This window comes from Pleuronectes platessa, chromosome 5 (assembly GCF_947347685.1).
Source record: "Pleuronectes platessa chromosome 5, fPlePla1.1, whole genome shotgun sequence".
NCBI classification, from domain to species: Eukaryota; Metazoa; Chordata; class Actinopteri; order Pleuronectiformes; family Pleuronectidae; genus Pleuronectes; species Pleuronectes platessa.
In genome coordinates this window covers 7610663-7638650 of record NC_070630.1, presented here as the reverse complement: position 1 = coordinate 7638650, position 27988 = coordinate 7610663, and the positions used below count along the sequence as shown (strand labels likewise).

Here is a 27988-nt window from a genome sequence, read left to right as displayed (position 1 = left end):
CTGCCCCGTCAATCAGCCCTCTACCAGCGTGACCCTGAAAATTGACACTTGTGTCTCTGGGCCTCGTCTCCTTCTCCGTTTCTGCCGCCGCTCTTCGCTTCACTCTCACTTGTCAGCTGTTTGTTTACGGTTTTAAAACCCTCTCAACAACAACATTTCAGCTTCATGTAACCGTGACGGATTTAAAATCACTTAAAAGAGGTTTTGAAGTAATCTTCTCTGATAAGAAACACGATGGATGTATCTAAGAATAGCCTCGTTCTCTTCTATTGGACATTCCTTGAGTTTCACCAAATGAGACCACACCTGTTCGACAACAATGGGCTTTTGTAAAATCCATCAACTATCAAAGTAAAGTGACTCCAGTCATATAATAACCGCTCTGTTCAACTCTCGTTTATTGACTTGGATTATCACTCAGCTCTTGGGATAAGAAAAGATTACTACTGCTACTACACGGCCACTTCAAAGTATCAGTGGCACTCATTGCTTGTCATTCATTTATTACCAAAGAAGAAGAAATGAAGAACTTGAAGGACCATAATCTTTTTTTTTTTTTTTTTTTGTTACATAATTTAGACATTCTTGTCCTCAAAAAGACTCTGAGTTTGGTTTTCGAACATTCACAGAAAACCCACATGCAGAGACATATTTGTTTGAGACACATAATCTGTCATCAACATTTTATCACCCTTATTGTCTGACATTACATAAATTGTTTTTGGTAGTTAAGTTGAGGGCAGGGATTGTTTTGAAAAGTCCCTTGTGATGTGTTCAAGGACGCTCCCCAACTGGGTTTTTATGGTTGTTACATCAGCAATATTGTTTTGTAAGAAATGCCAGAATTAATCTTATTTTTCTTGTGACCATCCGTTTCTCATTTTCAAATATAATAGCTTGTGGAGGTCCAGAGTTCAGTCTTGGATGTGCATTCGCTGGAGATCATATGATCTGATTTAAATCTCCAGAAAAACCACTGAATGGGCCTTGAGATGAGATTGCTTTTGTCAACAACATAACTTTTAAATAAACTGCTGTGCTCTCATTGTCCTACCAAAGAGAAAATTACTCCCGGAAAAACACTGTAAATACTGGATACATCTGAAACGTCAATACAGAAGAGCTGAACATTGTGGTGGACTCATTAAAAGGTCCATCAAAGCAAATTAATCTGGAACTAGTTTACGATCAATTCTTCATTGAATGTGGTTTTCTTCGGAAATGTGCTGAGAATTCACTGGTTCTGGAAAATACGGCTTTGTAATTGTTTTGTTATTCGCTATAAAAGTAATGTAATAGGAACATTAATTTCTGTCATGGGAGAAAGTATTATCTTAAATTCCATAGACATTATTATATATTGAATATTACAATAATTATTTGTTGCAGTCCTACAATTTCATGAACTACGTTCAGTTTGTAGTGTTTTAATGCAGGAAATGAGCTCTGGCTTTTACTGTTCTGACCACTACCCATGAGAAGAAGCTCTAGGGACAAATAAGGGACAGGATTGTGTAGTTGGGTTGATGTTTCAGATTGCGGTTAAGGCTCCAGGTGTTCTGGCAGACACTGAGCCACTGCTCCACTACCCAGAACTGAGTCAGGTGAAGTTGTGTCAAATACGCCAACCCCCACCCCTCCAGCCTCTCAGCTGTCCGAGGAGCTGTTCTGTGCTTCCCCCACAGCCCTGACCTTAAATTGATGGATGTTTATTTTGAGGCTCAGCAGGGGTTTGGCTCCGAGCTGCACATTAGACCTTTTCATAACCACTCACGAGCAGGAGCATGGCCTGCGGTCCTCTGGTGGAGCACGACGATGTTGTTCCAAGGCTCCTGCTTAACACAAAAGGTCACCTGGTTGTTGCTGTCGAGGTTCCCAGCGTCTTGCTGAGACCAACCAGATCAGTGGCATCTTCAAAACCAGCTCTCCAAGCCGAGTCGTACAATGGAAGCATTTTTACATCGTGCTTTTATATCCTGTTTATCGTTTTTCCAAGCTTTTTTGTCCCTCAAGTGAATTTTTATTTCCATTGCTTTATTTTGATCTTCTCTTTTCTTCACTAACTTTTTTAATCCTGTTTTGTGAGGCTCACTGTAGTTGATTTAAACTCCCCAACGTCCCATTTAAATTGTAGGAGTTGAGATAAAGCTTCAAGCAATCAGACTTAACCATTTAAATCTTTGTTTGCATTGACATAATAAAACTAAATAAAATAAATGGATCTATATATTTTGTTACACAAACTGTGCGCCATGTGTGCACAGTTTTTATATCTGCATGTAGACACATGGCTCAGCCTTGACGGACGTTGCATTTGTATTATGTTTTTGTGCAAAACTTAATCTGGATCAACTGAAATCTGCACCCATGAGACTCTTCAACTGGCCAATATGGGCTGGAAGAGGGAGCTTATGGGAGTCTGAATCTGTCGCCACTGCTGTGAAAAGTGTCGGAGTGAGGGTGGAGGGGGGTGGGGGGGGGGTGGTAAGCCGAGAATAAGGCATGCATGGCCGGCGGGGGGAGGCAGGGCAAGGGGGGGGAAGGGTGCTGTGAGAGATACGAGAGGGCTCCAGATGTACAGCTCCGCTATAAAACGCAGGAGGTCGGTCAAACAGATGTGACTTTTAATGAGCGTAATACTAGAGGAGGAAACAGGTTAATGGGCGGATATAACGTGTCACTGTGTAACCGAATGTCACTGAGGAGCTGAATGTGGCTCAATTAATGGGGGAGACGGAGCAAGAACATCCTTTCCCTCAGGAAATGAGAACCACTGAACCATTGTTGCTGTAGCCGACCGTCATTGTGGATCATCGCACGCAGAAGAGGATATGTTCGTGCTAATACTGTAGATATATATATATGTGTGTGTGTGTGTGTGTGTGTGTGTGTGTGTGTGTTAGTGTGTGTATATATAGGCAGACACTCTAGCATTTCGATTTACGAGGCTCTGGGCTGTTAAGGGTAGAGTTCATTCAGTTCCCTTCCAAGAACACACTGCCTCAATGATATGACACTTACTGTATATATTGAGCTTTATTGGATGTGTTCACATTAGACTGGATCTAAGAAGATCATCTGGCTTCTTTTGGATGATAGGCTCCAGCAACCAAAGACAAACATGTTTTATAGAGTGTAAGAAAAAATCCCGCGATTTGATTTCTGTGTCGATCAGTTTTTATTTCAAGGCTTTTCTGCCTTATGTCGTATTTGAGAGTTGTGGCAGGGATAAACAGGAATGAAAAGAGACGGGATGACCTGCAGCAAAGAGCCTTGTGTCCAATAGATTAGATGCGTGAAAATGACCTTTCTCCTCGTCCTATGCCTCTGAAGTTTGTCAATGCATGAAAAGAGCCCCTTGCTATTGGCAAACCTTGTTTATTGTGACATGTTCAAAAAATGAGCCCAGGATTTCATGCAGTGTGATGTGCTGCGAACTTGCAAGACTGCTTTTATTTTGACATGCAGTCTGTGCTTTGCGTGCCGTCAGTCTGTTTGGTTTCGGTTGAGTAAAGCAGGGACTGGTTCCACTTACATAAACAATGGAAAGATACATGCAGACAAGCTTAGAGTTCTGGGTAACTTTTTTTATTTATTTAAAAATGACGGTCAACATCTAAAGATTGAAATAAATCTTTGTTTTTGTGAAATTGTCTATCTAAAGAGCAAAAATCTGTTTATCTATGTGTGAACAGCCAAGGATGCTTTACAATGTTATTATAAAGCACTTTCATGCTGTAAATTAGATCCAACCAGTTAATTTTCTCTATATGAAGAGGGTTTAATGTGTGAGCACAGAAAAAGGTTACAAATCAACCATCTATGTAAAGATGTGCTACACTGATTGGAGCATAAAGAATCTGGAGCTGCCCTGATTATGCACAATACGCTTATAATGTGTCTGAAATGTTCCATTCATGTTCCATTTAAAATCTCCATAAATATTAATGTGTTTTGTTGTGTTGGGATCGGGGACCGAGCAGCAGCTCCGGCAGACTTCCCTGGGCTGCGGCGCGGGGGGGAGGAGGAGGAGGAGTGGTGGGAGTTAAATGTGGGGTCAGACTGAGGTCATAACTGGGAAGCCGTCTAAATCCAGGAAGCGGGGGTAACGCAGGCACGCTGACGTCGAGCCTTATGGGTAGAATTAATGCACAGCTTCTGTGGGTCTGTTTGCTGAGCGCAGCTAATTGAGCGGTAAAAGCAGAAATCACATGCATAACAATCACGTTCTGCTGAAAGGCTTATTTTAATGTGTGTTTTGTCTGATTTTAAATATGTAACGGTCTGAGAATTCCCAAGTGCAAAGGCGCAGATTAAACAAACCTATACGCAAAACGCTTTTCAGCATGTGTGCGCACAACTCATTTTTTCTTTGACGCCACAATCAACATTCCACATTGAATTAGATTAGAGCAGGGAGAGAATGTGTGTTGTATTACCTTCTGGCACACGCTGAACTCAGAAAAATGCAAAGGGCTTTCCAAGTCATGAGTTGGCCGATTACTTGCGAGTGCAAAACGCCCCGTCTCAGTGGGTCATGCTAAGGTAAATGATAGAGCTGATCCGGAGCCAGAGCAGCATTATATCATCTCTGTCGGTCTCTTTCGACTCTGCAGGCCTTGACTTGATGAAACACAGGCTGAGGGGAGGAGGCGTGAGTAACGACTACCTGAGAAATCAAAACGCATTGCTCACACAACAAGGAATCCTGTGTAAATCGTTAGTTAAATCATTATTCCTCTCTGGGGGATGCAATGATTGACCACAAGAGTTTTTCCTGAATAGTAATGTTACTGAATTTGTAAAACGTTTTTTTGTATTATTCTCCATTTTGAAAGTATCAAAGCCACATTCATTGTATTGTTTTTCTTAAAGTTACCGTAGGTGAAAACATTAGCATGCCAAGCTAACTCACTAAAGCTGCTCTCTGACAGTCCGGACATTTTCCAGAATTTTCCGGAGGGGCTGTATGTGAGTTCACAAAAGTCATTCATCTCGGCCCTCTAAAGATAATTGTCCGGGAAATGCCAGAGTCAACCCATGTGAGGATACAGCAGGAAAATGACAGGAATCTCCACATTGAGCGATGAGGAAAGACGATGAGATATAAGGGTCGACGCTGATGTCGATGACCTGTAGACAATAATATGTGATTTCCACAACAGAACTTATGCGTCATGTCCTGCCTCCTGCTTCTCTGAGGTTCCAGCCCTCGCTTGAATGTTCTAGACTTTTCTGCTTTTTCATCTATTGTGTAAACTGTAGCACAAGAACAGAAAGCTTGATGGGCATTGTGAGGCTTCGTGAACCTGTCTAAAACAAGTGAGCGTGTCACAGAACTGATGGCTTTCATCTGTTATCACATGATACTCACACATCGATGAGTGATGTTTTTTTATTTTATTCTCTTCGGATGGAGAGTGTTTTCGAGTGACGCTGCATTTTTGTGGAGGGGGGAAAATGAAACGGAAAGGATGCAATAAACATGTTTTCCACTTTATTGAGAACATGGCCTGTTTCTGTGCGGTTTGCACTTTTAAGGTTTTATTAAGAACAAGGGGTAGATGGAGAGAGACAGAGAGTTGGGGGGGGGGGGGGTAGAGAGGCAGGCAGACTGGTGTAAACACCACTGGGAGGGAAGAATGCACCCCCTGTTGTCCTGACCTTTGACCCCGCTGAATGTAGGCCTCAGGGGCAGCCCATGTCTGCGGAGAGACAATGCTGCAGATACCTATTGAGCCCTGGCTTTTTACTCCTTTACAATCCCCCCTGCTATTTTACGCTGCGTTCTCCACTACATAAAAACTTCTCGCCGTGCAGGGTCCAAGTTTGGATTTAGAAGCTGCATTCAGGGAGTCGCTATTGTGCCTGCACACAAGACTGGAGGGGGGAAAACACCCACACACCTCCTCTCTCTCTCTCTCTCTCTCTCTCTCTCTCTCTCTCTCTCTCTCTCTCTCTCTTTCTCCTCACTCTCTCATTCACTCTTTTATTTTTTCCTCCTGGGTTATTTCCCCCTAAGCCCTCCGACATTCTGGCACCTGTTTTCCTCACAAAACCATTAATTTCTCACTGAATTATTAACTCGGAGCCCACAATGTGTCTGGCACTCGGTGACATGTCCCCTGACTTTGCGGAGGGGCAGGGGGTGCGGTTTCCCTGGCAACCCAAAAAAGCAATTTTGCCAGCGTCTCCCGTCTGCGTCTGGATCATGGCCTCCTCCGCCAAAATGGCCTTCGCCGGAGAATATTATAGGATTAATATAAATACAGGAGATAGAGCCAACATTTTGTATTGAAGAGGCATGGTGTGCAGCCGGCTGTGTGCTTTCAGCGCGACAATTTGCAGGAGAGTGCATTTGCCCATCACAATGGCTGTGTAGTGCCGGATGAGCCTCTGTAATGAGCACAGTGGAGTGGGAAGGAGTGAGTGGCCTTTACTTTCTGTATTTTAGGAATATAGCTGACACTCGATGGAGAGGAAAAAGTTGTGGTCGAAAAATAGATAACATATTTTAAATGAGTTGTCGCCAGTGATGCTAAAAAGAATGATATTAAAGCCTGAAAGATTAGGGTTGGCAGTATTCTATCAAATATGAAACCAGTATAACATCAAAACCATCATCGGATTTTACTTCAATATAAATCACTACTAATCAACATTACCTAGAATTTCCACAACATGTGGCTCCAAGGATCAGCAGCACTTGACTTTTTCAAGAAGACAAGCCAAACTAGATGGCCCACTATAGTGGATTTAATATCACTCAAATTGGATGAGGACCCCCCCCACCCCCAAAAAACTCTAATATAGAAGGTCTACATAAGAACTATGAGTTTAATTTGTTCAAAATATTGATTTGATATGCATAACATTTAAATACATTTATTAGAAACAGCAGAAATAAACTGCCCATGATGTTGGTTATTTGGACTTACGTGTTTATATTGATAAAAGGTTCAATAAGAAATGTGTGACCACCAGATGTAGGTATTTTGCAAACCAGGCACGGTCCAAAATGGAACCAGCCATGTGAACCCAGCTCTCCAAGTTGAAAGCACGGTTCTTTATGTAAGGCAGAAGCACATGCACAACGAGATGAGGCTGAAGCATATTAAGTGATAGGTCATCACGCAGAGACATGGCAGCAGCTGTCATGGCGTTCTTTGAGATGTGTATTTCACCACCGGGGGGGAGCCATGTTGGGGGAACACTCTTGACCGCGTAAAGCGAGAGTCGGGTCAAAGCGCCACAGATGGAAGCGCCGAGTAACACACACTAGCCGGCATAGTGTGGGCTGAAGTACGGCTGAGAGGTGGGAGGGGAGGGCTCCCTTTGTAGCTGTGAAGAGCAGCAACAGTGTTTTGAAGTGGATACAGGCAGTTACTGAGAGCCTCTGGAGCAGATTGAGCAGAGGCGGGGTGCAGCATGGAGGAATGCAAGTCAAAGCAGGCTGCAGGGTGTAGCAGCGGTGTAGTCCGGAGATGTAATGTGTGAGCAGGAGAACTTTTGTTTCCCATCTTTCCTCAACCTGAGGACTGACCAGAAAATGCACAATGGTTTAGATTTTGACCTGAAAGCTTCCTGACACATGATGAATGAGCTGTTGATGCTGCCGTGTATAGTTTGAATCCATTTGCAGATTTAGTTATCCATATTACAGCGGTGATTTCGAGAAAAGCTGTAGTAAGAGCCAGCATGGAGGCAGAGCAAGACTCTTCCAGTCCAGCTCGATTTCCCCCTGCGCTGCTACAGTAAATCTTTACGGTCAGAGATCACACCGCCTGAGGGCACTTCCAATAAAAAGATGTCCCAGTAAAAGACTAACGTGTTTGTTGAACATGTCTTGAGGGGGCTGCTCTGTCCATCAGACAGACAACCTCCCATTTTTTTTAACAAATGGCTTCACACACTTAACAATGAAGATGCATGTATAGCAAGACACACAGCCATCAATCAGCTGACTGTTATATCCCTTGTGCAGGAGATCACTGCATGAGATGAAATATTATATTTTAAAAAACCTAACTTATTTTGAAGATGTAAATCAAACTGGAGCACGACTTTGTCTATGTCCTCCCTGAATAATGTAGAACACATTGCTTGTTCCCAGTCCCCACTGAAAACTGTGCCAATAAATGAATTATGACATGAATGAAGGGATTATAAATACTAAACATCTTGTGAATTGTGAAATCTTATCTGGATTAAATGGATTGAATAACATGAAGATGTAGCCCTTTTTCTTGAAGATATCAATAAGATTATCACCGTTTGTCCTTCATGTGAAGATGAAGGCCCGAGCTGCTATCAGCCTCACAGCAGGGTTCCTCTCATGTCCTCTTTTGTGAAGAGCTGACTTTTCTTTTGTAGTGGCACAGTTGTAATGAGGCTGCGAGGGAAGCGTCTGGCAGATGCCTCAGGCCTGACCGGCTCAGTGGAAGCAGATTTGCGAGGAGATATGACTCGAACAATCACAGGTGAATTGGGCCCTTTGACTGATGAAATTTCTTCCAGTCTAGTTCACTCAACAGGGTGACACTCACCACAGAGCAGCCGGTGTAGAGCCCTGTCGGTTACTGACTGAAGCCGAATGTCACTGCAGGCTGTCGACATTTCAAAAGAGACCGAACCAAAACTGAAGAACATGTGTGTGGATTTTAAAGTTTTACACCACAGGGGCTCTCCACCTATAAGCTCACCCACCTCTTAAAGGGGCACTGTTGCCATAAAGTGCAAAGAAGCATGAAGGCGATTACCACGCATGGAGCAACATGGAGATGTGGATGTCTTGGGATTGGGGCTTGTTCCTTCTCCTGTTTCTGGAATGGTTACAAGTAGTTCCTGTAGATCCAGTCATTGATCCCAAACTAATGGGTATACATGTTTAAAAAAAAATCAACATGTTCTGTGACCAGTGGGGAAAAGATCTTTAACCTTGGTATGTCCATGCACAATGATGTGAAGGCAGATTTGCTCTCCTTCTGGACGTGGATCCATAGCCATGCATGATCCAATTAGCATGATGAGCACCAGGCGTAGTGTGAGGCTAATGGCTGCATGTCCAGGAGAATAAATGGATTGTTAGTATGGATTTCCAGTTCTCCCTAGAGTCTTGGTGGGCTTTCTACAGAGGTTATTGGCATACTTAAACAACTGTATAACTATAAAGTCAAGCCTCCTGCTCAGGCCCGGTTCCAGAACAGAATGCCTTGGGGTGCATCTGAGATTACAGGGGGTGCACCAGTACTATACAAACCAGCTACCCAGCTTCAGTTCAGACTTCGCTTTTTTACACACAGGCCTTTCTACCATAGACAAGCACTTCTGTGTAGTTCTACTGACATGTTGAGACAACAAACAATTACTGTGCTTAAAAGATGGTATCATATCATGTCTTGTGATGTGGAGAACATTTCAGCTGCAACATTTGCTTATTGATATCTTAGATAGCTTTGAATATGAGATAGGTTTTTGATATGTGTGATGTGTGAGTTGTAAAAAAGAACAGAATTCTACACAAAAAAAAAACATGTGACTGCAATTCAAAAATAACGTTTATTTTTTATAAATTGGGGCAGGATATTTGACATAACAAATAATTTTACATTGCCACTTAAAAATAAAACAGATTTTAGCTGAACAAGGAAAGAACACTTTCAGATTTTGAACTTTGTCCAAAAAGTAATCAGTATAATTCTTAAAGTTAACATAACAGTAAATAAATACAATAAAAAGAAATATGGGTTCTTATGAACATAATACATTTAATACATTAATAAAAGAAGCTGTTGTTGACATATATGAACAAATAATTTTACAATGTCATTCAAATTGTAACAACTACCAGTATGTAGACATCAGGCTGTCAGCAGCCATTTTCTCAAACTGTCCCAGGTTCCAAGACAGGGGCACACTTGATCCACCAGGGGGCACAGGATCCTTGTTGGACAGTCAAAAGTCAAAGGTTAAACTATGTACATAACAAATTGTACATTATTATATTTAATACAAACGAGGTATTCCCCCCTCAGTAGAATAAAATGACTAACATTACCCAACAACTATAGCAGTGTAGGATACATAATCATGTTAAAATAAACATAATACTTGATACAATAAAATCTGAAATGTGATTACAAAAAATATTTCTTACCCTCAGAAGAGCTGCAGCCTCCTTGAAGCTGTGCTGAATCTTCTTAGCAGCGTCTCTTTCCACTCTCCAGTTAACTTCTTGGTGAGGTCCTTCTCCACAGCAATCTGGATGAGACAGGCTTTTCTTTTGTGGAGCATGCTCCTTCTGTGTTCACTGAACACATTTTTGAGAGTTGAAAATGAATTTTCACATGTTGCAGTTGATGCACCGAAGGTAAGGCTCAGCTTGAGTGTTTTTAGCACAGTAGGCATGGCTGCTAGAGGCTCACAGTATCGTATCAAAATGTCCTGTGTAGTCCAGTTTTCATTTGATTTGGCCATTTCGTCCTGCAGAAACTGCTGTGCTACAGCAAACTCAGCTTCCTTCATCTCTGTGCCTGTTAGGTCAAGCAGTGGTCTCACTTTGTTTGTGTTCAGGAAATCTTCACTCCCTGGGTGTAAGGTGCAGAGGGCCTGCACCAGTTGGCTGTTTCTTATGCTGAATCTTGCTTTAATCTCTCCCACTACAGCATCCAATGTACTGAAATACAGTCTTTTACACCCAGTCCTCTCTTCCGCTTCCTTTTGACGGTGACCAACTGTGGTGTCCACCACATAGTCACTCAAGTGGCTCAAATTTCTTGGTCGTTTCTGTGGGGGTGCTGCTGCAGGAGGTTCTGAGGTCTGTCTGTCTTGAGAGAATTTCTCCCAAAATGTGTCAAACTGAGTATCACATCTCAGCTTCTCAACACACGCCAAGGCACTTTGGACCAGTCTGACACCAGTGTAGAGGTCTGTGGATTTGGCTTGGAGTGCAGTGTTGGGAGGATCAAGCAAACTCAATATTTGATGCGTCATGCAGGCAATGAACAGGAAGCTGGGCTGGGTAATGGCCTTCAAAAGCCCTGTGGCCTCCATTCGCACCTCTGCTGCACTGGTTTGGGAGCCTTCGATCCCACGAAGCAAGTGGACAATGTTATCAATTGATTTCAGGATCACCGTCACTGTGGCCAGGTGGCCTGTCCACCGTTGCTCAAGCAACCTCTTCAACTTCTCGCCCGTGTACACTGCAGCCACTGTAGGTTTCTTGAAGTACTTGTAGAGTGAGGTGCATACACTGAAAAAGTTTTCCAGTGCGAAATCAGAAGACATGGCGTGCACCACAACCAAATGCAACTGATGATTAAAGCAGTGTACGTATGGCACCTCTCTCTGCAATTCTTCCTGCACGATTTTCTGCATCCCTCCGTGTACTCCAGACATGACACTTGCCCCATCGTAACACTGACTGAGCACCTTCGCTGTATTTAGCCCAATGTCTCTCAACTGTGCCAAAACCAGCTGAGTCAGAGACTTGGCATCACATTGTTTGGTAGTGGCCATTGAGACAAGTCGCTCCCTTACAGTGTTGCTTGTGTCCACGTAGCGAAGCACTATGGATATATTTTCGCAGCCAGTGGGATCTTTGGTGCCATCAACCTTTAATGTGTACCAAGCCTCTCCTATATCTTTCACTATTTCCTCTGTGATGATTGTTCTCATGATTTCAATAATTTCATTTTGGATGTGATGTGATGTGTATGTGGCATTCGCAGGGATGGTGCTAAAAATCCTAGCAAGGTCCTTGTCCTTTTTAAGGGTGTAGTCCATCAATGCAAGAAAAATGCCACTGCCCACCTCACCTCTTGCATCCAAAGCATCATCTGAGCCACGAAAAGGCAGCTGGTTTAAAGCTATAAATTGAATGATGTCAACAATAGCTGCTACATAGGTGCGGTTCCTCTCCAGTTGTGCTGTATTTACAAGTGTGGAGATCTCTGTACCAGTCACACTCCTTGTACGCCTCTCCTTCCACAATGCCACTGACTTCATGTGCTCTTTGCTGGACTCTTGCCTTCCCAGCCCCTTTCCACGTACAAGAGCATGGCGCCAGTTGTTGTAGCCAGTCATGGTGAAAGCATCGGTGCTGTTTTTATTTGACCCAAAGTTTCTGCAGGCATAGCAGAAAATTGAATCTTTCTCACACGAATACTCTAGCCATTCTCTAGCAGCAAACCACGAGCTGCAAAAGGACCGCTTTACCCCACTGTACAGGCGAGTCGGATATGTTTTAAGAAATACCTGGGTAGGCTGTGTTGATCCGAGATCCCCTGGCACTTGCGGGCCGCCAACGGGTGGCAGTGTCGAAGCCGAAGGCTGCTTGTCCGGGAGTGAGGGCGGCGCAGGCAAAGGCAGCGAGTCGGGCAGGATTGAGCTGGCGTTGCTAGTGCTAGCCTCCACAACGGTTATAGAGCTGACGTTGACAGAAGCCAAAGTAACGTCAACTGTTCCGGCTGCCGCGTGACCCACATTGTCTCCATCCTCCTCCCTGCTCCGGTTAATGTCTTCTGCTGTGTTCTTTTTTAACCATTTTCGGATATCCATTCCTAAATGGATATCCAACGGATATATAACTGTTGCTGCCGAAGAAGTTCAACGTCACTACCGTGCGCGCTATAGATATACTATGGGTGCGTGCATTTTGCAAACGACGCCGGCATGACACACGATGCCGGCCGGCGGCCAATCATATAGAGCGACAACATTGCGCCCTCGAGTGTGATATTGCTTTATACAACAGTATAAAGCAAAATATATACTAGTAAAATGTACTGTTAATAATAATAATTGACAATAGATTGTGATTTGTTTGTTTATTTAATCATATAAACGAATGAAATTGCTTCCGGCAACAAAAATAAATTCCCACTGAGCGGACTGTTGCCAAGCAACATATAAACAAAACACCATACATAAATGCGGAGTGATTTTGTCAGTTTGTTGAACAGTCAGAGTGATGTCGGATGCTCATATCTCAACGGTATTTAATGGAAATAGTCACAAGTTTCATTACAATTTGTTTTGTGAGCAAGTATTTTATTATTTTTATCATATTTATAAAAAAAAAAATCTTTATTTTTTTTCAATTGAGGGTGCAAACAATTTTTTTGGGGGTGCAATGCATGCTTATGCACCCCCGTAGAACCGGACCTGCTCCTGCTCCACCATCTAGTTACACACCCTGTTGATATTGATAATGAATAGAAGCCCCTTAGAGAAAGACTGGCAACACGCAATCATGATGCAGTGAATGGAATCTTCAAGCGGTTTACATGATAATTAGCGTGTGCTAGACTCATCTGTTGGACTTTCTGCAGCAAAATAACCCTTCGGCCCGAGAAAGGCCGAACATGTGTAAACTGTAACTGAGGCCAAGGTTCTATCTTCACTCCATCCATCCATCGTCTTACACTTATACTGGCTTGGGTCGTGGAGGTATTCGTCCAAGTAGGGGTGTTCCTTACATCCCTTTCCCCAACCATGCTTTCCAGCTCTTCCTGGGGGATCTAAGGCATTCCTATGCCAGCTGGGATATGTAGTCCCTCCAGTTAGTTCTGGGTCCACCAAAGGGTCTCCTGCCAGTAAGGAATGCCCAGTGGACCTCAGACACAACATGCCTTGCAGCTCTGCTCCTTCTTCAATGCCCACAATGAGACTCCAAGATTTTACTTTATGACACTGATTCATGTTTATGTGTTAATTTGTGCTTTGAGTTTGGTTTCAGTTAGTTATTTGATGTCATAAAAATGGAGTGAAACATCATGATAAACAAGCTTGATTGGTCAAGCTTGTTTATCGGTGGAATCTTGACTCAGCGGCTCCACCCCACGATCACACTCTCATATCCGGGGTAGTTTTGTGCAATGTGAGGAAGGGGAGAGATGTTAACCATCTTTATCAGTCATGATATTTTTACAGTGATAAAAGGATTGATTTCACCCCAAGCTAAGCTAACTAGCTCTGCTCTGTAGTGACAAGAGTGAAAGTCATCAATCCTCTCGCACAACTCTGGAAAAGAAAGTCAATACTGCATTTCCTAAATCGTCAAACTGATGGATTAGATAACACTACATAAGAAACCCTGTAGTCCAGTAAGTACATTTACAAAACCAGACAAGAAGATGAAAATATCTTTAACGCCTCTCGTGTCTCAGTCCAGGAATGAGGGCAGAGCTGACAATAATATTTATGTCTGTTATTCAGTGCAACATATCATCATGTCACATTCTGTAATTATTGTCTCAGCCTGCGCTTCTCAACAGTGTAAAAGTGTTTTGCAGAAAATCAATCACCGAAGCATGTGATCCTCCTGTTTTCAATGTGTGCTGTTATTGCGAGAACTATTATTTCCATGATTTTAGAAGGAGATTATTAGATTTACAAGTAGATGACAAGTGTGACGTTCCCCCGGCTTCCACCCCCAGCCAGGCATTTTATCTTTCAAGGTGCTGAAATCCATTTGAGGTCTGTTTGTTTGCGACAGTGAACCGGAACCTGCAGCTTTTTGTACTCACAAGGTCATTTGTCCGCCCTGGATTCATAACAGCCCCTTCTATACTAAAGGCAGATCTGAGGCCTCGGAGGATTAAGCATCCGGAGGCAGCTCTGATCTGCAGCCAAATCACCGGGCAGACGTGATTCAAGGATGCAGTAAATTAGTGGCAAGACAAAGAGGAGGAATCGGTTCTGCCTCTGCGGTTGCTGCACAAAATCTCAAAGCTGCTCTCTTGATACTGCGGCATGAGAGAAAAGATAGGTCTGAGGAAAGCCGATCGGTACACAGCCATCTTATCCTCCTCGCTGTGCTTCAGGAGACGTCCATTAACCTGTAGTGTCATCATGGGAATAGGTTTGGCTTTGAGGACGCCAGTGTCGGGTCAGTTTGGTCCAGACTGGAAATACCTCAACAACTATTAGATGGATGGCCATGAAATGTTGTGTGGATGTTCATGATTCCCAGAGGATGTATCTTACATGTTTTTTATTTGCAACACAAGCTGATTCGATTTACATAGCTCAAAGTAGCAAATCACAACTTTATTTCCGAGGGGCTTTACAACCTCACTGCACACAAGTCCAAAAGAAGTTTTACTGTGCAGGTTATTGAGGCCATTTCTCACTTTGAACACCTGTATGCTTTCACAATCGTGTTAGCTTATTGATATGCTGCTACATACCTCTGTGTCGGTACCTCCGGGCTTTTGATAGTTGGAATATATCTGACATTCTGGTGCTAGTGTTGAACCACTCACCCTATCACACTGTTTTTTTTTTCTTTTCTTTTGCGTCCCTCTCACACTCTCAAATCAAAATCTGACACCCATTCTCATCTCGTCAGTGTGGATGACAGCAGGCAGCCGAGTGGAACAGCCGCAGAGTTACACAGATGCAGTGTCGGGCTTTCAGAGAATCACAGTTAATGCCTCTAACCCCGTCAATTTGTGAGCTGAGATTGAGTTTCCAGAGCAGCACGGAGCATGTGGTAAAACCAACAAGGGTCTGGGGGCTCCGGGTCGTCTTCTCCATGGGACAGACTGTCTGACCTCCCCTGCAAGAAAGGGCCCATGGTTGTCGTCTTACACTCGCAAAAAGGCAGGCAGCGAAATTTGAGTGAAACACATGTCGTGATGTGCAGACTGAATAAGGGAGACGGCAGCTTGCAGGAGCCTCGCTGCTCCTGCAGTGAAGTCACGCTTTCAAAAAAAAAGGGCAACGAAAGGTTTTTCATCAACCTGGAGCTCAGTGGTAACCAAACTCCAGACTGACTTCACCGAGCCCCGACGCTGCTCACGTAATTTGGCTAAAAATCTTTTAGAATAACAACCGCAGCACCCAGACAGAACAAATCATTATATTACACAGGTACTGAAGTGCTTGGCTTTGTTAAGCAGGAAATAAATTTAATGGTTAAAAAGTAAAAAATTGACTCTTCCTTCTAAACTACTTAATTTTTTCTTCCCTACAAAGTTATTTATGGCTTTTTGAACCTGAAACTTATAGCTTCACTAAAAGGAGACCCGGTTTTACACCAACAATGTGGTTGACTTTGTTCTAAATGAGATGTTTTTTTGATTATGATTTTTATGAGTCCCTAATTGAATATCCCATTAATATTCCTGTTTACTTGTTACAGAACACATAGTCTCATTTGGTAACTTCCATATATGTTGATGTTGCAAAATGCCAAAAACTCAAATAGGACGTCACAATGGACGACTAACTCCGGAACACACTACTTACTGTTTACATTGCAGGGTCTTATTCAGACTTTAGTTTTAATGGGGTTGATAACAGAACGTTGCTTCACATGTAAACACATTCACTGACATTCTGCTTTTTAGAGCCAGTGAGTGTTTCTCTCTTTCCTCATGTCTGAATTCTCGGAGCTGCTTTCAGGAATTCATGTGAGGGATCCTTTTCTTCTTCTTGTTCTTCCTTCTCCTCCTCCTTCTCCTCCTCCTCTTCTGCTGTAGTTGCTGAAGCAGCAGCATTGCACATCGCTGATTGCTTATCTTTTACAGGACAGGACTGTTTTTCTATTCACAGGGTAGGAGTCTTCCCCTCTGATATGGAAAGTGAGTCTCAGATAGGAGAGGCTTTAAATCCTTGATCTGCTCTTTGATGTTAAGGGCTACACTCTGTGCTCGCTGAACTCTATAAATAACTCGGGTTCATGCACAGATTTTCTGGCCGTCAAGAGTATTTTTATACTTTATGAGGCTGCATTAATATAAAGTCATCATATAGGGGGTATTATGTTTAAATTTAAAGCCCACGGGCGCTCGTAAATACCTGCGAAAGCACGAAGCGTAGATCCAAAAAGCTGCAGTAATTCACTCAGGATTCAGAGCAGGAGTGGGTCTTTCTTTTCCCCCAGCTTTTATTCATGACGCAGCAAAGATCGCACGGGTTCGCTCCAATTCAGACTCTTTAAAGTTAGATCAGCCCTGCAGCAGTGTGCTCCGCACCCTCTGCACATTCACCGCAGGCTTCACTGCACTCCTTTATTTTTTATTCTGCCTTTGAGTCTCTTTTAAAAACGACAGAGAGGGGTTATGACCTATAAATTACAAATAGCCCTCTGCTGACTTTGGTTTTGTTTAGAGTGTTGTATTTCAGGTGAACATACTTCTGCTGCACTGAGGACATCATTTTCAACCACGTTTCCTGCTGTGAGATTGAAATACATATGGTTGTGTTCAGGGGCGCCGCTAGGGATTTTGGGCCCCATGAAAAGAATCTTTACAGGGCCCCCAACACAGCGGCAAAATTTTTTGATGCTATTTTACATACAATTATGCATTTTAATGGTATTTTTGACTATCATTACCATATTTGTGAAAGAAGAACAGCATGACAGTTGACATGTACAGTAGGGGAAGAACTGAGCACTCTGAATACAATGGAATTCATTTTGAGTCATTTATTTGCTGCACCACTGATTCTTAAATTGGAAATAAACTCTTCCATGAAAAAATAGCAATTATAATCAGTGGAGAGAAAAAAATCTCAGCAAAAACAAAAACGCCATCAGAATACAAAATGGCCATATATGATTTCTCATCATTTAAGTAGAACTTAATATATGAAAGAATGGCAAATATATATATAATATAACGTTGCCGACTGAGTCAAGCTTCCTTTTGCAACCTTTCAATCACTGGTCCTTGCTCAACTCTTCTCACCAAAAGCCCAACGCCGAGCCTTCTCATGTGCAAAATCACTTATCAGGTCTTTGAAGTCCAGCTTTCTAGCCAACTGACTCTCAATTGACAGCATGGCAAGACTGCAAAGTCTTTCCTGAGACATTGTGGACCTCAAATAGTTTTTTATCATTTTTAGTTTACTGAACGCTCTCTCACCACCAGCAACAGTAACTGGCAGGGTGCAAAATATGCGCAAGGCGATGCACACTTCTCCAATGTATTGTACATTCGACGCCACTTCACATCACACATTTTATACCCATTTTGACTGGTCAGTGCACTAGTGGAAGGCTTTTTCTGTACATGGGAGAAAAGCACACATGGTATGCAATAAAGTGAATTATTACTTTGACTAAAAGTCAGCCAGTCTCTGTTTACCTTTTCTCTTTTATTTGCTGCCTTTGTATAATTCAGGTAGTCAGGGAATGGCTTCCCCTTTGAATCACATGGCATTTCTACTTCTTTCTCTCTCATGGCCAATTTCCTTACTATCTTCTCCCTATCCTGATCAGTTAAAGCTGCTGGCCAGAAACCAGGGTCATCAGTCAAATGATCTTCTTCCCTTTCAAAGACCTGAACATCAGCTTGTTGTTCTTCCTGCCTCTCTGTTGTCTTTCTGGCTCTTTCTGTATTCAGTCCATCCTCCTCTGAATTCCTTTCAACTTCTTCGCCCTCACTCTCTGTCGCCTGTGTTTCTGCACTCTCACATGTCATCTGTACCCTCTTCCATCTCTTCCTCCACTTCCTCCACATCCCTCCCTGACAAACCAGAAGAGGGTCCTGGACCTGGCTCTGTAGAGTGTACATGACATACATTAATTATATAGGATTTCCTATAATATAACTATTTGTAATAGCATAGTCACCAACATGTAAACTTCTCTGATTGGACTGAGAGCAGTCACCCCAGTCTGCTGCACACACCACAGATGTTCTCCTCTGTTCTTACTGCACGTCTTCTATTTCATTTTTTAAAAGGGTTTATGCTTTTTAAACCATTAAAATTGTTCAAAATGCCTTTTATTTAATTCATTTTAATTAATGAATTACCTTCATATTTGTATTGTTTTGAGACTGTAGTAAAATGTATTATATTTTGTATTATATTATATATTATTATTATTATTATTATTATTATTATTTCAACACACACAGCTGCTCACCTCCTTCCTCATGTGGGGCCACTGGGGCTGATTCAGGGGCAGGGGGAGTTGGGGGCTGACAGACAGCTGCTGCAGCTTCTGGTGCACTTGACTCTGTTCAGAATGAGGCATCATTTTGACAGAGGGGAGATTAACTATTATTGAATAAGAACAGCTTGATAAATGTTTGACTGGATTGATTATTTAACTAATATAGCAGTAAAATGTAAAAATCCAGAGTTTTCTTGAGCTAACATGGTGAGAAAAGTGAGCTAGCTTATAGACCACAGACAGGGACAAAGTTAATATCCATAACTTTCCACCACAACAAACCCACCTTTTTTTTGGAAATACTGGGTGACATATTGTCGACCCTTCAACTCCTTCTCCTCTCTTAATTTATTTTCCTTTCTTTTTTGGCTGCCTGATTTTTGAGGCATACTGCTGTCTCCTCCGCCGCTGTGGCACGCTGTCTGTGACAAATCGCCGGTGCGCTACCGGCTGCAGCTGATCCAGTCGGACTGAACCATTTTACGTAAATAGAGGGGGGGAAGGGGGGGCCCTGCAGGGGTTGATGCTTCCAAAACAAATAAAGGAATTGTTACCAGGACATGGAAAATAAAATATGTGTGATTATATGTTAGTTAATAACTTAGTGTCATTATTTTTTCTGTATTATAATTTCATCATCATTAGGGGCCTCTCTGGGCCCCCCTCCATCATGGGCCCCTAGAATCCGTCTCCTTTACCCCCCCTTTTCGGCGCCCCTGGTTGTGTTGTTTGGAGTCTTTCCATTCAGGTTTTCCTCTAACCTCTCCTCTCATCCTTGTCTCTCTACAGATGAAGCTGTGGAACAAGTACAAGGTAACCAGCATCCCATCTCTGGTGTTTGTGGATGCAGCTACGGGGAAGGTGGTGTGTCGAAACGGTCTACTGGTGGTCAGAGATGACCCCAAAGGTGAGATGCAAGGTTTATTTTTATTCCTTGACCACAAGCTCTGAACTTGCTCCTCTTTGCAGAGTTGTGAACATTAACCCCAGAGATGAATTGCTAATGAGGTAACAGGAAAACATTTTGAAATCAAAGGACAGAGCCGTACAGATCAATTCCTCACACCAATAATCCTGACTTCATGCTGGGGAGCATTTCCTCCACTACTCTGAGCTGTGGTTAACAAGCGTGTGGCAGTGTAATCTCTTTAATCAACACCAACAGCTGCAACAAGGTGGTAACACCCATGTTAACTCACTCTTGAGTTCACATCAGAGAGTTGCACCTATCCTTGTTAAACAACAGCAGGTAGGACGTGAAATTCCCCTGAGGCACACGGGCATGAATGAGCAACTTTATGCCAAGCACTAGAAACACTGGCACTGAGTGGAGCGCATTCCTCCGACAAGGCCCAACAGTCCTTTTAAATTCAATGTGCTGCACGAAATTTCACACACTCGTATTCCTCTTTCACACCAAGATTAGCGGGTATACGCTGGTGAAGGTGATTGACACTTTTTCCTGCCAGTAGACGTGTCATGTTTAACTTCACAAGTTCAATGACAACAGAGGAGCTCTCTCTCCTGCCAAATCAACACGTTCATCCGGGTCTCACGTTTCCATCACTGTCGATCGGAGCCTGAGCCGATTTCAAACCCAAGTCCAAAGCCGAGTCATTTGACCGAGGTGTGAATGGCGGTAAACAGTCTTTCCATATTCTTGCCCTAAACGTGCCTGATTCTTTTGTTCATCAAGATCCATGAATTATTTTCTTGTAAAAAGGTGAAAAAACAGTATCTGTCAATGTTAAAAAGGAAAAAAATGTGCAACAACATTTAATTAAGTTCTTCACTGACCCTTACTGCATCCTTCCATCACATTTTGGGGAAAACTGCATAAATGTGCATTAATGTGCAGTTAAACCACTGCAGAAATAACAAGATGATCTAAGATGCTAAGAGCATCAGTCAAAGCTCAAACAATACGATGCAAATAAATCATGTTTAAGTCAAGTATTCTGTCATAGTTCTCCTCAAGTTCTAGACACCAATTCACCTACATTGTGATTTATTTGCTAAATCTCTTTCCATGGCACCTCGACGCCTTGTTTCCACTTTTCCACAAATTGAAAATGTCCATAAGAACAGGCGGATGGAGAGACACCACATGTTACAGTGCTGTGGATGAATAACAATCGGACTAAAACTGGACTCTGACACAGTTCAAAATCATACAGGGGAATTATTCCAACCTAAACTATCTGGTTTACCTCAGGTGTGTCACGAAATAAAGTCAAATAAACTTGAGAGGCTAAAGTCAACCAAACTGTAATGAGTGCAGTAGCTCAGTTCAAACCTGCACACACACATACACACACACACACACACACAAAATACACACACACACTGATTCCTTTATCAAATGCCTGGTCAGAGTTGGCCGTGGAGATATTGCTTTGCCACATCACTATTCCACCAAAACATTACGCAATAACTTTCTTCCCCCCCTCGTGTGTGTTGATGCTTCCGTAATTATGGTGCTGCAGGAATATTATAACGTGTCTGCGTCTCACTTCCTCTTCTGCAAACCCTATAATTTCTTCACTTTGAAGCGGAGACAGAGAATTAACAAGAGCGGGCTTGCATTCCTCCCTTGTACCGAGGACGTCCTCTGTGGCTCTGAAGGTCTTAATATTTTATAACGCTGCCTCTTTTATACTGGGTTTGGTCATCCTGAAAAAAGCAAGCGCCATTAGTCATGTGAGGGGGAAGAATAGAGGCTTTATGGCAGCGCAGCAGTGGAGCAGCATCAGTATTATGACAGATTTCAGTGTCTGCCAGTTGAAAGCCAGTCCTAGCCCGCAGTGTTATTTCCACGATGAATTAACTGTTCCTCCAAAGTAGAAGTGGCTGAAAAAAATATTAATCTCTGGCTCCTGTAGCAGAGAAGGGACAGTGGCACTTGATTAGCAGGGATTTTCTAATGCCGCTGCACCTCCTCTTGAAGAAAAACAAAGCTATCGTCTTTGTGCTATCCCTCAGTTTTCCTGCTTTAGGCAAACGGAGAGCGGGTTCGTCACGTGACAAATCAGCAGCTATGTTCCGGAGAGGAGAGGGGCAGTAAAAGTTTGCCCGGGACTGGGAGGGGCCGGCGAATGATTCAGGACCATCTGCCTTTCACTCTCGATGAAAGGCCCGACCTGAGTGGCGGCTGACTAGCCTGCAGCGCCAAGATGGAGTGCACTTTTACAATCAGCGCAACAATAAAAGGCCGCACCAGCGCAGCCCCGACGTGTCTCTCCTGCCTAATGAAGCCCTGAACAACTGCTCTCACATAAGAGGCCATTAGGACCCGACCGTACCAGGTTTCATTTGTGATTACCCCTCCTTTTCAATTCGGCTTCACCAGCGCATCTCCAGAGCTTCACGGCAACAATGGAGACACCTTGAAAAGGGAATGAAAAGTGTGAAAGAGAGCGGGGGGGGGGGGGGGGGGAGTATTTCTGGCAGACTTCCAGCCATGCTCGAGAGGCACGGCTCTCAGTCATTATTAAAATCATATTTTGCATCTGGTGTGTGTTCGCAAAAGCAGATGTCACACACAGAAAAAAAAAACTGCAAGTAGCCTAAACATGACAAGTGCACATGACTTCTGGATCACAGGGGCCGTGAGGAACACCGAGAGAGTGTCTCTGGTTCTTATGTTTAATTGAAATGTGATTTTTATTCACGCTGGCTGCAAAATTCAAGGGAAAATCTGAAATCTCTAAACATGTCGGTCATGGTTCCCCGACTTTAAATGCTAATGATCCCTTCACGTTTCCTCTATTGCACCGAGAGGAAGGTCAAGGTTTTGAGTTCAATATCTCCGCAGCTATTGGAAACTTCCATATACATATAATTAGCTTCTCTCCACTACTACAGCAGTTTATCATGCAGCTCAGCACCAGCATGTTAGCATTTAGCTCCGAGCTTCCCTGTGTACGAGCAGCCTCACAGTGCTGCTAGCATGACTCTCTTCTTTTTTTTCTTTCCTCCCCATCTTCCCCTTTTCTTTGCCCCCTCCACTCTCCTACCCTCCGCCAGGCCTGGAGTTCCCCTGGGGGCCGAAGCCATTTGCCGAGGTGGTGGCAGGGCCTCTGCTCAGGAACAACAGGCAGACAACAGACAGCAGCGCTCTTGAGGGACACTACGTGGGAGTGTACTTCTCAGCACACTGGGTGAGTGCGGAGAACAAAGACAAAAGAAGCCCCCTGATTTCTCTTTCTTTTTCCAGGCCTTGTATCTCTGTCAAAACACAGAGATGTGGGGGGGGGGGGGGGAATAGAGGGCAGTGGCAGTGGAGCGCAGCAGGAAAGAGGCAGAGCAGTTAGTCAAGAAGATAAGAGAGAGAGGAGCGGGAGGGCGGAGGCGACCCCATTGTGTCTGTGTGTTTACTCTACCGCCGGTTAACTCTGCCCGTCCATCCTCTCACCACCACCTCTGGACCTTTTCCTTTAAAGTTGGCTTCAGTCACCGCCCACCCCGCTGACATCATCGCTATTGTCTCTCTCTGTTTTGGACCTGCTGAAATCCAGCGAGGGGTCATGACTCAGTGATGCATGCAAGGCGCTGCATCGTCCGCAGACTGCTCGTGATGAGATGCAGTGCAGTCTCGCCGAGGCCAGTCAGCACGGCAGCTGCCAGAGCCGCAGCCTCGGAGACCGGCTCTGCAGAACGGTGACGCCTGAGCGCTGGCTCCCGCCCCAGACCTACACCAGATTGAATAGGACAAGTCACAAAAGCCATTACTGGATTTAGTTTCTCAGTGTTTTTTTTTTACGCCACATTTCCTCCGATGTAAATCTTCCAGCCATTAAAAGTAATTATGCAAACATGAAATTCCAGCACCTGGCCTTGGCATCCAGTATTTTTAACTTTTCCTCCTAACGTTCCACGGATAGGAAATGGCCCACGGCACGGAAACATGACACTTTGCTTTTTCGCAGCAGTGTGAGGAGAATGTGTTTTAGTTTTTTTTAATAACCTTCCCACGATAAAACTTTGGTTAAAAACTTCTTCTGTGACAAATATCAATAAACAAAGAGCCACGTACAGTTAGACGGGGCTGTGACATAACGCTGTTTACTCTGTATTGAGTTTGGAACATCATTTACAGTCTTATCTTCTATGAGCAGCAGGGAGGGAAGCAAATTAATGAGCAGAAAATCGACAGAAGACTTTGTGCTTGTTGCTCTCACAGCCATCAGAGGCCCTCTGTGTCGGTGTGATGAGTGTGCAAGTCTGGATCAATAAAGTGCTTGACACACCGTAATCAATGAATGGGGATGAAATATTGTCTGTATCTAGGTAATTAGATTTGTCGATTTTTATATTAATACTGAGTATGAGAAACGAAATAACATGCAAGATATTTACAACTAGGAAGAAAGTAAAGCTGCTTGTTTTCGGACTCATGATATAAAGACTGGGTTATTCTCCTGCTAGAAAATAAAGCAGTGCCTACACAGAAGTATAAACTGGCCGTTACTGTTTCCGTTCACGCTCACTGCTCTTGAAGAATCATTTTCACAGCAGGGAAGCCCCCCTATAGTTTACCTGCACGGCCCTAGACAGACCAGGTTAGAGAACAGCTGGTGAACACAATGAAGCATTTAGCAGTTAAAGAGCCAGACGTTTCCCTCAGGAGCTGGTAGAGGCCAAAACAGAGATAAAAGTGTACATATATTCCATATTTATTCTATTTACATTCACCAGCTGGACAGAAAGACGACTCCATATGATGGCTAAATATGCTCCATATCTGCTGGATGTGTAAACAGGTGCTGGTTAAAAAGTTCATCATATTACAGATTATTGTATTTACAGCTTGTTTCTGCTGCCACCAAGTGGTCAGGAAATCGCATGTTAACATTATGGAGCTTTGTAAAATTAATAATATTATTCTCCATTGATAATGTCCCAATGTTTGATGAAGCTGTGCTTCAAGCACATATATATGTAGACACATTTATTTTATCCACTCTCACCAGACAGAGCTGCTGAACTTATGGCAAGTGAAGAGTAGAAAATATGACTTCAAATACATTCCCTGCATAAATAATTTAGCTTGTCTGGTGTAAATAGACAATTGCAATATGTTCAGCATTTGAAAAGAGGAAAAACATTAAAATGCTGAAAGAGAGAAAACGGAGAGCATGAGATTGACTGGTCTGTTTTCCTTCCTGCTGCCATGACACTGGGATTTAATGTCAGTGCCAGCCATACCACCACTCCCCCTGCCAGGGTGTAGTGTGGCCTCTCCACACACACACACATTCAGGAGTGTTCTCAAGCTACAGTATTACAGCAGATTAGTGGTTTTAAGAAGCTTGTTTTGATACCAAACACCAGAGAATTACTAGTTTGTGAAAAATTGTTGACATGGTGACACAGAGGAAGAGATCTGGGAAATACCCAAACCAGTGGAAGCTGCTGCAGCAACCCGTCGTATTTGTCGTCACTGCAACATCTCATTCACTTCCACTTACGTTCTCTCTTTTCCTCTTCTCTCTCTCTCACTCTGACAGTGTCCGCCGTGCCGCAGCTTGACCCGGGTCTTGGTGGAAACGTATCGAGCCGTCAAAGAGTTGGGACAGAAGTTCGAGATCGTGTTTGTGAGCGCTGACAGGTGAGTGGCCAGAACACGAACGGGAATTTGTGTTTATCTGACGCACACGTTTGACTATTGGGTGTAGAATTTAGTGACATCTAGTGGTGAGGTTGCATGTTGCAGCTGAATACCTGTCACCTCACCCGCCCCTTCCAAACTTGAAACAGAACCTGTGGAATCCTTCAGTTGTCATAAAAACTCAAAAGGTGTGGACGACTGTAGAAAACATGGCGGCCTCTGTAGCTCCAAATATAAATATACAATATTTAAATATAAAGGACTCATTCTAAGGTATTTAAGGTTATTCGTTATTTTGTATTCAATTTCTGCCAATAGATCCCTTTCACCTATAAATCTTACACACTGGACCTTTGATTGAGATCACCAGGTCAACGCCTGTCCTGTTGCTATTCCTCTGTTTACGTTTTCCAACCTCTGCAGGTCGGAGGAGTCCTTTAAGCAGTACTTCAGCGAGATGCCGTGGTTGGCGGTGCCGTATTCAGATGAGGCTCGAAGATCACGACTCAACAGACTCTATGGGATACAAGGTACATCACAGCCACCGCCCCCTCATGAATGTTGCCTCAGATATTCAAACTGAGAGGAGAGGGGCTCAGTTATGTCACCACCCTGAAACGATGACACAGTGACTGACGGCACCGATCGCCCTGCAGCCGGGGGAATGTGGGCCAGTTATCAAGTGTACTGTCTTGTTCGCTGCGGCAGTCCCGCCCCTCCCTGTGTGCCTCGCTCTTTCCTTCTAGTTCTGTGTGTGTGTGTGTGCAGAGGGCTGTGGATGAAGTTAGCAAGAGCTGGCTCTCGGCCTCTCCTGCTAAGAATGCAAGGAATGCTCCGAGGACGAGTCAACACTGCCCCCCCCCCCCCCCCCCCCCCCCCCCCCCCCCGCCTCCTGCATGCAAAACCCTGTAGTTCATGATGGCCCCCACCTCTGCACTTCAGTCCACATGCGCAGAAAGGATCTCAGTGACTCATGCACCCTGTGTGCTCTCGGACCGTGCTTCTGTCATACGGCTGTTAATAAGGCCTCAAGACTAGAATCAGTATGAAAATGGGAGCCAACGAGAAGGGTGGGCACAGCAGAGTTGAAAGTGGACAGTGCTGTAGAGAGATCAGTCACCAGAAAGGCAACAACTGGTCAGAAAAACATCCACACAACAGAGAAAATCTCAGTGGGAGAGGGATCAGTCTGCGTCATCATTCAGGGAAATGACCTCAACCACCTCCCACGCTGTTGCCCACATCCTCCCCTCCTCCCTTTGTCTTCCTCTCACTCCATCCTCACCTCTTTTTTTCCCTCCTCCCTCTCTAGGTATTCCCACGCTGATTCTGTTGGACGCAGAGGGTCACATGATCACGCGACAGGGCCGCGTGGAGGTGCTGAACGACCCGGAGTGCCGGCTCTTTCCCTGGCACCCTCGGCCCGTGCTGGAGCTCAGCGAGTCCAACGCCGTGCAGCTCCACGAGGGGCCCTGCCTCGTCCTGTTCGTGGGTGAGAAGACGGTGCTTTTGTGACGCAGCCTGCGCAACCCCACATGGGGCCACGCTCGGAGCTGCTTGTGCATGAATGAGGTGGCATTTACGTGGAGCATGTTGAATGTCAGACTCCATGGAAAATTCTTCCCGTGTCGAGAGGTCTGGGGGTCTTTGGGAAATCGTTCTAGAATCTATTTCCATCTATTGATATGCTAATACAGGTGTGAGGACGCAAAATGCAGTGGGTTTGTGAATAACACGGAAGAATGATTTAGACGTGAAGGGCACTTGTGAGGTCATTATAACACAGGACAATACAGCACCTCAGAGAAGAGGTTGCATAGCGATGACCCTTTAAAATCTGAGACCACCCAGACGTCTCTCAAGGTCAAAGCAGACTGGAAAACAAGATGGAGACCTGTACAGTTTCCATTATCTCTTCACTCATCTGACCACCAGTCATCTCACTCTCCTTGCCTTCCATTTCACTCATCTGTGCAATTTTCTTCTCCCAGGTGGCCACTTGTAGTCATAGTTTTAACATCTTCCTTGTGTCTCTCTCTCTCTTTCTCTCTCCCCCCCCCCTTCAGATGCCGAGGAGGAGGGGGAACTGGAGCCGGCCAAGGAGCTGATTCAACCAATAGCAGAGAAGCTCATGGCAAACTACAAAGACAAGGAGGAGGAGACGCCGCTTCTGTTCTTTGTGGCTGGAGAGGTGAGATAAGCCACTCAAGGCCACTCAAGACCGAGTAAAATACCGTTTCACTCGCACTCGCAGAGCTGCAACTGTGGGATGTTTGTTTTACTGCGCCTGGTAATGTGCTTTAATATCACATACAGTGCACACAGACTATAATGATAAGGTTATTTATCAGCCCTTAAGATTCTTATACATTAACTTGTAACATAAACAAACCAATCTGAGGAGAAACCCTGCATCTGGACGAAGGTAACGCAGGAGATTCAACAGTTGAAAAACAAACGTGTTA

At 43.9% G+C, this 27988-nt stretch overlaps 2 protein-coding genes across 2 annotated transcripts in view; one reads left to right on the top strand and one right to left on the bottom strand.

The window, feature by feature from the left end:
- Positions 1–27988, top strand: part of nxn (nucleoredoxin) — a 62257-nt gene that overhangs the window by 28176 nt on the left and 6093 nt on the right. Inside the window, exons 2-7 of the mRNA XM_053423550.1 lie at positions 19703–19820; positions 22940–23073; positions 25423–25523; positions 25947–26053; positions 26836–27015; positions 27590–27714. Of these exons, the coding sequence (XP_053279525.1) occupies positions 19703–19820; positions 22940–23073; positions 25423–25523; positions 25947–26053; positions 26836–27015; positions 27590–27714 (765 nt within the window). The remainder of the gene's footprint in view (positions 1–19702; positions 19821–22939; positions 23074–25422; positions 25524–25946; positions 26054–26835; positions 27016–27589; positions 27715–27988) is intronic.
- On the bottom strand, positions 9228–12002 carry LOC128440739 (uncharacterized). Its single transcript, XM_053423549.1, has 2 exons — positions 10157–12002; positions 9228–9942 (listed from the first exon to the last, which is right to left on the bottom strand). The coding sequence occupies exon 1, from the start codon at positions 11782–11784 to the stop codon at positions 10159–10161; it is 1626 nt and encodes a 541-aa protein (XP_053279524.1). The 5' UTR covers positions 11785–12002; the 3' UTR covers positions 9228–9942; positions 10157–10158.